General features: G+C 37.2%; 1 protein-coding gene across 2 annotated transcripts; it reads left to right on the forward strand.

Moving 5' to 3' along the window:
• Positions 1-6: 6 nt before the first annotated feature.
• On the forward strand, positions 7-15,026 carry Sgt1 (suppressor of G2 allele of skp1). 2 transcript variants are annotated; one of them, XM_089648361.1, is made up of 6 exons: positions 7-204; positions 2,802-3,173; positions 5,085-5,274; positions 9,688-9,776; positions 12,606-12,710; positions 14,669-15,026. In XM_089648361.1, the coding sequence occupies exons 1-6, from the start codon at positions 136-138 to the stop codon at positions 14,774-14,776; spliced, it is 933 nt and encodes a 310-aa protein (XP_089504487.1). In that variant the 5' UTR covers positions 7-135; the 3' UTR covers positions 14,777-15,026. The 2 variants fall into 2 exon arrangements, with proteins under 2 accessions (XP_089504487.1, XP_089504488.1); XM_089648362.1 differs by lacking the exon at positions 7-204 and adding an exon at positions 260-357.
• The last annotated feature ends 459 nt before the right edge of the window (positions 15,027-15,485 follow it).

The following is a 15,485-nucleotide window of genomic DNA, read 5'->3' on the forward strand; positions in this document are numbered from 1 at the left end:
TGTTTTGTTGGTAGCACTGAAAACATTTTTATTTTCTCAGAGCATGATTATTTGTTATTGCGGACTAATATTTTAATAATATACTTCATGAAAAGTCACAGCGCAGTATCGTTTTTATAAAATTAGTTAATTAAAATGTCGAAGTGCACAATAATCGACGTGAAAAATGAGCAGCCGGATATTTCCGTTGTGCCCGATTCAAAGGTGAGTTTTTAGGTTATGTTAAAGAAAATATTTATAGAATTTCTATCACACGATATGGTCGGGCAGGTTTTGATGAACATTGTGGGAATTTGTCGTGCTTTGGATTGAAATTTGTGTATTTTAATCGAAAACTTGTTGCCTATACTGATGAAGGTAACGATTTAACAGCTTTTTGATACGATTTTGAGTTTTTACCTTATTAGGTGAATTATTCAATGTTGAGATACGATTAATATTCAATTGAGAAACGATTAGTCTTGAGTTCGCGGTGTATTACTCCATTGAGTATAGCTTTTTTATGTGTATAAACTTTAACTTTCTTGTTCGAAATGAAGGTAATTATTTACCTAACCGACGCACTTTTAGGCACAGATTATGGACTTGTTTTAATTGTTGAATTTCGTTTCAACAATTAAATACATATAAATATAAATATGTCGAACAACAAAGTTGAATTTTAAAGCTGTGAAACCATCAAACTTAATCAAAATAGAAAAAGATGTCGCCTAAACTGAAAAAAACATAGCCTGGTAACTTATTTTTTCATGCAGATGAAAGTAAGGTATAAATGCATTTGAATGGGTAAATTCGAAAGTAATGAATGTGTGTCAAGACAGAGTTGTGTGACTTTTGCCTACCTCTGCAAAGTAGCTGTGTGATAGTTATTTTTTTTTTGAAGTGAAACTTCTTTAGGCGCGTAATGGATTTTCGATGGACGGAGTAAAACCGAGTCAGGATCGACACGAAAATGCGGGTACCCCCACCACCGCTCACCGTTCACTGTCCCTCTCTCACAGTTAGGTACGCTCTTGTTTCGTATGTATGGTACTGCTGGAACGAGAAGGAGTGCATATCACGTAATGTGCTAGGTTAGACCGAGTGGCGATGTGTGATCGAAAAATGTAATTGAAAAAGTGTCATCGGCAAAATGATGTCCAAATTTTTACTCCAAATACTCTTAGGAATCGCTGGTAAAAGCTGTGTGTATATAATTTCATTTGTTTTTTTAGTTGTTTTACTTTTCTATTATCTTCTTAAAAGTGAAATGTTATGTATTTTCTTAAAAGTGATATGTAATATATTTTCTTAAAGATTTCAATATTTTATTATTAATAGGTACAGAGCGATTGTGACAACCCTCCAACATTGGTCGAATGTAGCGATTCTCAAGTGTGCTCATCGTTGTTACTGGGAAGTAAATTATGAACATTTATAAAAGTGTCTTAACTAAATACGTAAACTAAATATTCGACTCTGAAAATAGAAGAAATTTTTTTTGCCGAATTAGGACTTCGCAAATTTTTGTTGTTTGTTTTTGGGGTGTTATGCCGTGTTGCGCTAACTCCTTCTTTAGCCGACGTTTCGGACAGCGTTGCAGTGTCCATCATCAGGGCAGATCTTCGGATCTACCGGATCTCCCCTGATGATGGACACTGCAACGCTGTCCGAAACGTCGGCTAAAGAAGGAGTTAGCGCAACACGGCATAACACCCCAAAAACAAACAACAAAAATGCTTTTGGCCGTGAGAATCTAAAAACTTACTTCGCAAATTTGTTCATAACGTGGCGAGTAATTTGCGCTCCCATGTAAAAATGTCTATTCATTCAAAAGCAGATTTTACTTTTAAGAACTAAATGGTGATATTATAAGGCGAGATGCCTATATACTATCAGATTGATTTATTGACGAATCACAGTCAGCTTTACCCTCTTCGTTCTTCAACAGTTGATTTTACCCCTCACCCTTAATTTCTAGTCTATTAATATTCATATGTCTGTGGACCAGACCCTAGACGAATCAGACAACTACTCAATATGGACAGAAACTCACTGAGGGAACTACTAACAGGACACTACCGTCTCAGGAGGCACATCCAGTTGTTGGGAGTGGAAAACACCAACATCTGTAGGAAATGTGAAGAGGATGAAGAGACTCCAATTCACCTTTGGTGATGTCCCGCTCTGTTGGGAACAAGGCTCAGATACCTGGGAAAACACATTGTAGAACCAGAAGACATTAAAGGGACCGGGTGACTGTTAAAGGAATGAGGTAAAATGGGAGATAGCACAATGGGCCTATGGTCTAAGTGCTCACGGGAACTATATGTAAACCGTCTCCGCTCTATAAATAAATAAAACACTGGTAAATAGTTTATCAGGTGCGGTCATGGATGTATTTTTTCACTTTAGTTCAATATGATAACATTAGTGACGAGATGCTAACATTTTCCCTAGTGTTCTTCAATGTTAAAAGCGAGTAATCTTAAGAATAAAAAATGTCTCACCTCCCATTCAAAATACAGCGCCGGTTGAAAAAAAGTAGGCTTTTTGAGACGGACGACATCACGGGTCACGTCCATAGATTTGATGCGCTATCGTGAGATCAGAAATATTAAAACTTATAACTATTAAAACTAACTATAACAACAACAACATATACCGGTATTTAAGTTAGAAGGAATTGATTAAAAAAAATGGACTGCAGTTCCTCATTATGGACAACCTATTTTGAATGCCTAACTCTTAGATAGATTGGCACTGGCTGTAACACCTGGCCTGTGTTATAACATTCTTTAATATTTGATTTTTTTTTGCAGATCCCCGCCCCCTCAGCTGTGGCCCCCTGCGATCCCGCCCCCCCAGTTGTGTCAGTCGCCATACCCCCAGTATCCGCTGTACCCCCAGTATCTCCAGTGCCCCCAGTATCCGCAGTACCTCCTGTAGCCGCGGTACCCCCAGTATCCGCAGTACCCCCTGTAGCTGCTGTACCCCCAGTATCTGCAGCACCCCCTGTAACCTCGACACCCCCAGTATCCGCAGCACCCCCTGTGATCACAGCACCCCCGCCAGTGGACAGCCGGCCCAAGGTGAAGCATGACTGGTACCAGACGGAGACCCATGTGGTCATCACTATCCTGCTGAAGGGCGTGGAGCAGGACAAGGTGGTGGTGGAGTACAGAGAAAATCATGCAAGTCTTTTTTTATTATAGTTTTTATTTATATCAGTATTTACTTTTATGTTTCGGGTTTGCCCGTATAAAAGGCCCAGACACTGTCCAGCGAAGATGGCTGCCAATCTTCTTCGAACGTGATTCTCTTCTTCTTCTTCTTCTTCGATGGCGCTACAGCCCATATCGAGCTTTGGCCTCCTGCAACAGTCGCCTCCAACTCCTCCTGTCCTCAGCGGCTGACTTCCAGTTTGTCACCTGGAGAAGCTGTGCTGCATCCCCTCTTACCTCATCTTCCCACCTCAGTCTGGGTCTTCCCACTTTTCTCTTTCCACCTGGGTGACCAGTCAGAATTCTTTTTGGGACGCGTGTATCCGGCATTCTCTGTACATGACCAGCCCATCTCAGCCTGAGGAGTCTCATGTGTGCAGAGATGCTAGGGGCCTTATATATATCGTACAATTCTCTATTGTGCCGGATACGCCACTGTTCGTCCTCTTTCACCGGTCCACATATTCTTCTCAGCACCTTTCTTTCAAAAGTATCCAGCATTTCAGCCATCTTTACTGTCAGTGTCAGCGCCTCACATCCATATGCCAATACAGTTCTTACAATGGTCTTATATATGGTTATTTTGGTTTTTCTGTGGACACTACGTGACTTAAACACTGGCACCAAAGAGAAGTATGTTTTGTTGGCTGCTGTGATTCTTCTTTTGATTTCTGCTGGATCCTCATTGTTCTCTGTCAGGCTGGAGCCCAGGTAGGTGAATTGATCGACCACTTCGTATGAGTAGTTGTCTTTAAATAGTGCACTACTTCTTCTTCTGTGTGAGGGGTTCCTGCTCTGTACCATCATTTTTGTTTTGTCAACATTAACTCGCAGTCCTACTTCCCGCGCCGCTATTTCTAAAGGGTCGAAGACCTCCTTAATGGCTGAAATTGATCTTCCGACAATGTTGATGTCATCCGCATATCCGACAACTTGACTGCTCTTGAAACAAATATTGGAGCCAGTGTCTATTAGTGTTTTTCGTATTACATGTTCGAGCACAATGTTGAAGAGAGTGGGAGCCAGACTGTCCCCCTGTTTAAGTCCCTGTGATACTGTAAATTCTTCCGACAATTCTCCGTCTATTTTGACCTGACATCTTGAGTCTGACATTGTGGCTTTTATGAGCCTAACCAATTTAGGTGGAATCTGGAATTGTAGTAGTATGTCATATAGACACTCCCGATCTATGCTATCATATGCTTGCTTGAAATCAATGAATAGTTGGTGTATGTCTATGTCAAATTCCCAGCACTTTGCCAAGATCTGTCTGACGGTGAACAGTTGGTCTGTTGTGGATCTACCGGTGCGGAAGCCTGCCTGATACTCTCCCAGTAGGTTTTCTGCATATTTATCAATTCTTTGTTTCAGTATCATGGTGTAGATTTTATATGCTGTGCATAGGAGTGATATGCCTCTATGATTTTCGCATTTTAATTTATCACCTTTCTTGTGAATTGGGCATATTATGCTTATTTGCCATTCCTCTGGGATTTTTTCCAGTGTCCATATTTTAGTTATTAAATTGAGTAGCAGATTTCTCAGATGCTCATTTCCATATTTGAACAACTCTGCCGGGAGGTTGTCTTTCCCAGGTGATTTGTTGTTTTTAAGTTTCTTTAGTGCAGCATTTATTTCTTGCATTGTTGGTGGATTCGCTGATTCTTCATTACTTGATTCAGTGGGGATGTTGGTAGGGTTAGGGTTCGAACGTGATCTTTTATTAATTTATTTACTAAGGTTCTTTTCGCTATTTCGGAACTCAAGTTTCAATTTAAATTAGCGAGCAGCCCATTTGTTATCATTTTAAGCTAACACAAACTGTCCCTACCTAACTTTGTTTATGATGAACCAATATTAATGAATGAATTACTTGTCCAGTTATCCTTCACCTGCCCCATCCCGAAGTGTGAGGACGGCCAGCTGTACACGCTGCAGCTGGATCTGCTGTACCCGGTGGAGACCTCGCAGTGCAGCCACAAGACCACCGCCTCCAAGGTGGAGGTCAAGCTGAAGAAGAAAGAGGGCCTGCGCTGGGAGAAGCTTGAGGGAGAGAAGCGCGTTACGCAAGGTAAGAATTCAATACAATCTTTCTTTAGGCAGTTAATCTAGCTTTAAGTAATGAATGTTTCTTTGGGCAGTTTATCTAGCTTTAACCTTCCAGCGGGCGCGCTGTCGTAAAATTTACGACAAACGCGCCTTATCCCTTCCCCCACTCTTGGGACTTAGTTGTAAGCATCGAGCTTCGAGCTATGCTAGAGTCAAATTAAATGTCAAACATTTACCGCAAGATATAAATGCTTTTCTCAAAGTGAATTACGGTAGGGCAGTTGAACCGATAACAGAAGAAGAAAACAGAAGCTTTCCAAAATGCGGTGTTTGTCGGTTATGTGCACTGGATAAGAAAAGATCCTCAGCATCAATGAAGTGTTGCCGTTGCCAGTCCTTTACATGCAAGAACCATTCTTCAGTTGAGATGGTTTGTAACAATTGTAAGGATGAGAATATTGATTCTGACTAAATAGGTCGATAAAATATTTTGTTTTGAAATATTAACATGTTTAGAGTGTTGCTTCGTTTTTTTTAAGAAAGTCAAATATTTTTTTTTTAAGTACTGCCTATTATGATTTTTCATATCCTTAAAGAAATTCCCTTACGTTTGTATAAAGAAAACACCACTTACATGGAGAAAATTTGATGACGTAAAATTTACGACAAGCGCCCGCTCAAGGGAAATTTCTCAACGCGCACGCTGGAAGGTTAAGTAATGAATCTTTCTTTGGGCAGTTAATCTTATTTTAAACTGCGAATCTTTCTTTAGCCAATCAATCTTATTTTAGTCTTTTAATCTTTCTTTAGGCCATCAATCTAGCTATAGTTAGACCGCAAGCATAATAAGGTACTTAGACGCATGTCTCTTGCCATGCGCAGAAATGGAGTGGTTTATTAGCAGTTCGCTGGCGCTCATTGATGGCTTCCCACACTTGACAAGTCTTTTGTTTTTTATCGAACTGTTAGTAGTTGATCTATCCGTTATTCAGTCAATTCAAGAGAAGAAAGGTGAACTGATGTAGAAGATAATTTGTTGTTGTTAATTTGTTTTTATTAATTTTTGTTTTTTGTTGTTTTTATTAATTTAATTATTTTATTGATCACAGTCCATTATCGCTCTAAGGATGGGTTGTTCCACAATATTTGAACGATTCATCAAATTTAAAAGATGATTTTCAAGTGCTGTGAAGGTTCTATTCTAGTTCTGTTATTATGTATATCATTATTGGTATTAATATATCATTATTGGTATTAATATATCATTATTTATGTTATTATATCAGTTTCACAAAATTGAAATAATAACAGAACTTGAATAGAATCTTCACAGAACTTGAAAATCAGTTTTAAAATTTGGTGAATTGTTCAAATACTGCGAAAAACCCGTCCTAAGAATTTCACAGAATTTGAAGAATTCATCAAATTTCAAAGTTAACCTTTTCTCTGCGGGAGACGCACGCCTGCGACGCACTGTACATGCCCTGTACGCGGGTGGCACATCTGTGCGACGCAAAGTTTCTTCGGCGTTATGGGTATGAAACATGCTTGAGCACGGTAAAACTTATACTCTTAAAAAATCTCACATCTTTACACTACTGACATCTTACGATATTTATCCATAATACGTATCCTAATCATCGATACAAAGATTTGAAGGGATCTTCCAACTCAGAGCGAAAAATGAATCAGTTTGAATTCTTCCCGCGTCTTTACACACGTTATTGCGCAGGCGCATTTTATAAGATTCTCAAACAGAGACGCTCGCCGTGTAGATTACATTGTTTTATCGAATTATTGTTTGCTTTTTCGTGGATATGAACTTTTTTAATTACAGTGTACATTCATCTGATTTATCATATTTTAAAATAAGTTCAGTTACATAAATTCATTCAAACTATTGAAGAAATATAAAATTTCGTCAGTGTTAGATTATTTTCAAATAAAGATACGTGGTTAAAACTTTTTTTTAGTGAAAAATCAAGTGTAAAGTTGTACAAGTTTGACGTTTTATCAATTTTTGAAAGTATTTTTATTGCCAAAATACAAAATGTCGGGTCGTGGTCTTAATGACGAAGAAATATTTGGTGCTACTTTAGAAATAGATTCAGATTTTGAAATTAGTGACAGTGACGTCGATAATAATTGCGAAGATGCTGAAATACATGAAAGCCATGATTCTGAACCCGAAATGAACATTGAAGAAGGAGAAGAAGTGGTTGAAAATCTGTGGACTGCCGGCCCTTTCGTACCCATTATTTATGAATTCGACGATTTCGCATCAGGTATCAATCCAGATACCAGGTTAACTGAAGACACGCCCCAACTTATGTTTTTTGAACATTTTTTGAATACAGAAATTATGACAAAAATTGTTGATGAAACAAATCAATTTTATCAATATAAAGTTAGGACGATGGATTTTACAGCAAAATCGAGAGTTACAAAATGGGTTGATACAACAGTCTCAGAAATGTACGTTTTTATTGCGTTAACATTTGCCATGACTAGGAACAAACACTTAGCTATCGAGGAACATTGGAGTACGAACCCCATAATCTTTTCACCAATATTTGGAAAGACAATGCCCAGAGACCGTTATCAGATAATATTACAGATGCTCCACTTTAGTGATAGTAATATTCAAACGCCTACTGATAGACTGCATAAAATACGTGTTCTTGTTGACCACACACGAAATATTTTTAAATCAACTATGATGCCCCATGAAAATCTATGTATTGACGAAAGCATCATCGTTTTCAAAGGCCGTCTATTATTCAAGCAATACATTCCATCTAAACGTCACCGATTTGGAATAAAAATGTTTGTGATGTGTGACGTCATGACGGGTTTCATTCTCGATTTTATAATTTATGTTGGTTCTGATACAGAAAAAAATGATACTCAAGGTATTGGTATTTCGGGAGGCGTTGTAACCACCCTTTTGTCAGATTATTTCGGAAAGGGTCATAATTTGTGGTGCGACAACTGGTACACTAGTCCAAATTTATTTAAATATTTACACGAAAAAAAAACTAATGCTTGTGGCACTGTTCGGAAAAACAGGAAAGGCATGGCACCTTTTGTTAAATTGAAGAAAGGGGAAATCCAATCAAAGCACCAATCACCGTTGTTAGCTTTGAAATGGCACGATAGGCGTGAAATCCACATGCTGACCACTCTTCATGATGGTTCTGTTGGACCATCGGGAAAAATAAATAGATCGACAGGAGAGCCCATTTTAAAACCACAATGTGTTCTAGACTATAACAAGAACATGGGTCTAGTAGACAAAGCTGATATGATGCTAAGCAACTTAAGTTGTATGAGGAAGTCACTCAAATGGTACAGGAAAGTTGCATTTCATATAATTGATTTGTATTTATTAAATGCTCACATAATATACCAAACTGTAACATCAAAAAAAGTCAGTTTGGCTGATTTCCAAATGGCTGTGATTGAGCAATTACTAGAGAAATATCACAAAACTTTGCCGAGTATTTTACGTCCCACAACATCAAGAGATTACCCGATGCGTTTATCATCGAAAATTGTTTCCAAACACATGCCCATTAAAGTTCCCCCTTCAGCAAAAAACACAAACCCTCGTCGAAGGTGTCGTGTCTGTGCCACTTCAACACTGAAGCCCAAAGTCAGAAAACTTACTAAATTTATGTGCTTAGAGTGCAATGTGCCGTTATGCGTTGAGAACTGTTTCAAAATTTATCACGATAAAAAAATATATTAAGTGATACATATTTACGGTGACATAATAACAGAAAAATTATTTCATTATTTTTGTAAATTTAAGTGTAGTTATTTTTTATTATATGAACCTTTTTAAGTGTGTCAATATTTCATGTATCCAGTCAAACGCGACATCGCACCCATAAATCAACCACTTACATCGCACCACAGTTGAAGAGCTCTACTCCGGTATGTTTATAAGCATGTGTATCGTTATCTTTGAAATATAAACATGGCCGCCCGGGTATACCGTATCAGATTACGAATATTATATACTTCGAATTTTTATCAAGTCTCATTGATGTTCGGATTGTTTATTTATACTTGAAAAGATAATTCAAGACATAAGCGACATATTTTTTTAAAACAAATTTTAAAATCCATGCGTGATTATTGTTTAAAGTCATAAATTAGATTGATGATAAATAGCCCCGCGTGTGAACGAAGTGATACAAATTAATGACGCATAGAAAAGGTTAATTTTCAAGTTCTGTGAAAATTCTAGTTCCATTTCGGTTCCGTGTATCATCTGTCCCATAATGATATAACAACAAAACTTGAAACTTCTTGAGGACTTTCATAGAACTTGAAAACTAATTAGTAATTTTGATGAATTGTTCAAATTCTGTGAAAAAATCTGTCCTAAATGTTTATGTAGTTAATATTATTCATTTTATTATTTTAGCTTTACAAACTGAGAAAATACCAAAATACCCGAGTTCGAGCCCGGCTAACAGAGATTGGGACAAAATAGAGAAGGAGATTATTAAACAGGTTTGTTTCTTTATTATCCTCATAAGATAAAGTCTGTGCCCGTAGATAATAGAAATCTTCCTTATTTCCATTGCCTATGATTGTGCCTCATGATAACTTGTTCTGAGCTACAATTCTACGGGATTAACCTTTGAACAGCCAGTGTCAGAGTTCAGAAGCTTCACCCTGTTATATTATTGCGCCATTGAACGAAAGAATTTTGGTCTGATAGTTAACCATGAACTAACTAACTAACCATCATGCCGTTTCCCCGAAGGGGTAGACGGAGAGGATGGATCACCAAACATCTCGGTCTTGGCACACACTTCTTGCCTCATTCATATTCGTACATCGTCTCGTACATACTCTTCTACTATTATGACTCTTGACTTGGCCTGACTCAAGTATCTGATTCCCTTAATTGTGCCATGTCTTCCTCTGATGTTTCCAACTTCTGCTACCATTGACATTCGCGTCATATATTCTCTTTACACTCCTTTCTTCGCTCATTCGCTCTACATGCCCAAACCATCTAAGCATCCCTTTTCCTAATCTTACTCATTACTAGAGACCGGATTATATGCAACAAAAATAGCCCAAAATATGCTTGCAAATATGCAATAAAAATAGCTAAAATATGCACGAAAATCCATAAAAACGGTCAAAATATGCAACATGAAATAATACAGGAAGTCGTATTACATTTTATTTTTTATTTTAGTAAGCTATTAGTTAGTTCTCAAGGATAACAATTATATTTTCGAAAATATCAATTATAAAATGTATTTAACAATAAAATTTAGAATTTACCTTTAAAAACGTATATGACTAAGTACTGTTCTAAATGTTCTGTAGACAAATTGTGTCTACGATCGCTTAATATATTTTTGTAAGCGGAAAAGGAACGTTCTACATCTACTGATGTGGCTGGACAGAATTTAAATTTGGGTGCGATTTTTGAACTTATTGTTCCGGGCAAAATTTCACCTGCCTCGTTGATGAAGTTATCAATTTGGCACAAAGGTTCAAACCCTGGGTTATTATTCAGTATGTTTTCAAATTTTTCACATGAATCAAATTGGGATAAAATACTTGGAGGGCTTTGCCTGCTTTGATCATATAGGGGGCAGCATCTGAGAGTAACACATACACATTTTCATCCGCAGAAGATTCAGGAAATATTTTTTTTATACCCTCATTCACAAATCTGGCGATTGTAGAATGATTTGCCTTTTCAAGTTCTCTGCAGGCCACCAAATAGGAAGGTGAAGGTTCAAGTTTTAATGCACCAACAATCAAATTTGCAATGTAACGGCCGCAAGTGTCGGTGGTTTCGTCAGCTGAAATCTATATGATGTTATCCTTGAGTTTATTGCGTATTTCTTCCAGCACATGTAGATAAATTGATGGTATGTAATTTTTACGTAAAGTAGATTCATCCGGTATATTTTGATTTATGCAATATTTTCTTAGAAAATCCTTCAAGGCAGGATTTGTCAGTTTGTATAGAGGGATACTGCTTGCAAGAAATGCTTCACATAGATCCATGCTAAAGTGATTTTGTTGTTTACCTTTGGAGGTTACTTCACTGTTACTGCTACTTGCCACTGTAAAAACTTGCTGTCGTGGGCCCTTCTTCTGCACTCCTGCGATATGAACACTGGTTTTGACATGCTGGTCTATTTAGAACTTTTTTGTGCTAGAAATGTTTTTCTCGCAAACTCGGCAGTATAAAACTTTTCCGTCGTATGTAAATATTCCAGGATATTCAGCTATCCACGTATGGGCACTTTTTTTATCAGGGGGCATGGTTTACTTTCACAATGTACAACTTCGTGCAAACAAACAAAACACTAGACCAAACTCTAAAGAACAGCGCGTGCGACCAGTCAAAAACAAAATTCGCAATTCACTGAATTACCATAAAAATATACCAAATCACCCCTCATACGAATGAATGAATTGTTTTCGGCAATTAGCCGAATTAAGCTGAGTAGGCGCGAGCGCAGGCGAAGATGAGAGAGGTTCCCCCCCCCCCCCCCCCCCCCCCCCCGCTCCGGCCGCCGGCCGTAGCGATCAGTAAGATCAGTTATCAGTTCTTCGCTGGCCAGCCTTGCTATCTGGCCAGCCTTGCTATCTGACGTCTATAGTGTCGCTATGTGAGGCATCTGAACGATATCAAGCGTAAATATGCAAGATCTCAAATTATTTGCTAAAATATGCGACTACCGCTGAAAAGGGTCTAAATATGCAAATGCATATAATCCAGTCTCTACTCATTACGCCTAATTATTCATTACCTTGCACTCTTTGCGGATTCCCACATTTCTCACACGATCATACATGGTTTTACCACAAATAAGCCTCATGGATCTCATTTCTACAGCATTCAGTCTACTTTCACTTAGCACTCCATTGTGGACTGCTAACTTCGCTTCCTTGGACAATTTTTTGTTAGGGCCAACTGGGTTCAGTCCTCCATTAATGGAGTTACCTGCATTTACCCTTCTTTCAATATCTCTGTCAGCCTTCCCATCTCTCTAGAACATACTTCCTATATACACAAACTCATCCACCTGCTCCAAGTATTCCTCATTCACAATTATACTGCACACTGTTTTCGTACTCTCTCTTTCAAACACTTTAGATTTACTTACATTCATCATTAACTCATTCTTCATACATACTTAGTTCATCCTAGACATGAAAGACTGTAGATCTTCCATACTGTTAGCAATCAGCACCGCATACAGCAGGCAACATAATTTCAGATTACTCAAATTCGCGCCCAATCCCTCCTCTTAAACCATGAATATATTTAATATTTGAATTGTTGGTGTTTTATTGCAGGAAGAAGCTGAGAAACCGGAAGGTGAAGACGCTCTGAAGAAACTGTTTGAGCAGATCTACGGATCGGGCAGTGATGAGGTGAAGAAGGCCATGAACAAAAGTTTTGTAAGTTTATGTATTGTCATTTTCCTCATTTGGCTCCTACATGCTACTCCTACAACGTCTACGCTTGCCTTTTTTCTAATTTCTTTAAAATAATTTTATATTTGATTAACCATCAGGTTTTTTTTAATAGTTGGCGCATTAACGGCACAAGTGCCATTTACATACATTGTTATTTTTTTTTAAGATAAAGTAATGTTTACAAGACAAGGTCTTTTTTGTGCATGGTACAAAGGATTAAAGGAGGTTCTTTTAGATTAATCAGGGATTTATTAATACTCCGCGTATTATAAAGGTGACTCGATAGTAGACCTAACTAGAAGCTGGCTAATTGGAATCTGAAACAGTAAGTTTCTCTTGGAGCCTTCCCACTGGCCCTGGCGACTACTGGCCACTGGCTCCATCTTGCAGACTTCCACGCAAGCTCTATGCACTGCCATCTGTGCGTGCATCTATGAAGCTCTTACTTCTCAACACAATATAATAAGCAATAATTGTTGATTGAAATACTTGTACATATTGAATTATTTGGCGGGTTGTGAATAAGCCGACGTAGCTTAGTGGTTCAGAGCACCTGACCGGCAACCAGAAGGTGCGGGTTCAATTCCCGTCGGCCGCATTTATTTTTTACTCTGAGATATTTTCAATTTGTATGGATATTTCAGGCAATAATTATTGCTTATAATAATTTGTCAACTAATGTTTCTTTGTTTGTTTCCTCCCTCCCACATCACGTATCTCTTTGAAATTCAGGTTCAGTCCTTCCATTCCTTAAATAGGGCCTCCATATAGATCAAAATCATAAGATGACATGGTTATATGCCATAAAACTGAGGATCTCCACTGTGTGGAGTTAATATGAACAAAAACTCTTCCGCGGTCCCATTAGCTCAGTTGGTAGGTGCCCTGGCAAGGCAAGGGTCCTGAGTTGAAGTCCTAGCTGTGACCGTTATTCCAAAAATAAAATAACAATGAATATTAGGCATTTGCGACAATCTCATTTTTATTATAATTTTTCAGTACTAAAACAAATATAATAATATGGGTAGTTCTCGAGTAGGGCGTGCAAACAGATTGTATGAGAATTGTCGCTTCCGTTTCACCTTAACCTCTCAGACAAAGACATTTATATACTATGTGTTCCTTTGAGAACTGTCAAAACGTGATAATTTTTGTGTTATTTACGAGTTTTGCTAAAAGCATCATAACTCACGTCTTGGGAAACGTAGCCTCATTCTAAAAAAATGTTTTGGAAAGATTATGAAATCCACTATCGCATTGTGTTGTTATAAGTAAATATTTGTGTTTCTAAATATATATTTTATGAAAACGTCAAAAATATGTAAGAATCGATAACCATTATTTCAAAGCCGTGAAAAATGTACTTTTTTCTGAGTATCATAAAGAAATAACACTTTATATATTGAAGAAATATAATTAAAAACTATTAGTCACCTCAAAATATTAACCGTCCAAACTAAAATATTTTTAATAAATTATTTAGAAACGCAATAAATTATGAACGAACAAGATGACAGATTCAATCGGCTTAGATAATGCAGTTCTACGTTCCATAGATATTTTTGAATACAGACGCGTAGCGTTATTCATTATCGATACTCTGTTTTTTAAATCATGGCAATCCGTATACTAGTGATGGAAATAAATCGATTTTTGTAAAATCTCGCGCGTTTACGTGAAAAGACGTTCTAATGTCTTGACCGCTATTATCATATTCACGTCTTTTGACGTTCTAATGTTCTGAGTGGTTAAAGGAATCTATTACCGAAAAAAAACACAGATATAAAATCATATATTTGACACCTGTATCAGTGTTTTTCGATATTCCAACAAAACATTCAGGTAGAGTAAGGCAGTGTTGTAAAAATACCCCCCAATTCTATGAAAATCTTAAATCACTCCTATGTTTTTTGAAATGAAATAAAAATTATTTTCCGCAGATGGAGTCAAAGGGCACAGTACTGAGCACAAACTGGAACGAAGTCGCCAAGGACAAAGTGGACATGAAACCCCCGGATGGCATTGAATTCAAGGAGTGGGACGGATAAACTAACATACTTCACTTTCTATCCTGTACCATTTTTGTCCTCTAAGAACACAGCGATGGTCTGTCCCTTTTAAAAAATCTAAATGAACCCCTCTGGAAATTTTGTGTGTATTTCCGCTTTGTAATAAAATCTAAATATTTCTGAAAGTATATGAAAACTGTTTTCAAAAGGTGATGAAATATGCCTTCAAATATTATTATTTGAAATAAACATAATTTTTTAAACATTAAAACCTTTTTAGAATGGCTCACCTTGTGTTTTTTCATTTGAATACTGAACTTAAGTTACTGATGATGTAAAAAAAAAAACAATTTGTATTATAAACATTATTGTTACCTTACTTTTTGTCATCTCTAAATAGTAAAAAATATCCGCGTCTGTCTGTTTGTGCGCTTATTTCTTCTAAACTACGCAACGGATTTTCACTATCATTTAGAGAATTTCTTCTGGAAGTTTTATATATATAATACATGCATATTATATTTATAGAAAGTAGAGAAAAGTTGATGTTTTGTAATCAAGTCATAAAAAAATTATTTTCAGGAGCTTACATTCCTAACTCTGGCTAAACCTTATGAAATATATCAAAATAATGTACTATAGAATTGTATATCTTGAAAATGCCTACAGAAAATTCCACGATGGTATATGTCTCTATTCTAAGGATAACCCCCAGCAACGTCGGGTTCACATCAGCTAGTTTCATATA

This window comes from Hesperophylax consimilis, chromosome 27, assembly GCF_061612785.1.
Source record: "Hesperophylax consimilis isolate HC1 chromosome 27, BYU_Hcon_1.0, whole genome shotgun sequence".
NCBI lineage: Eukaryota > Metazoa > Arthropoda > Insecta > Trichoptera > Limnephilidae > Hesperophylax > Hesperophylax consimilis.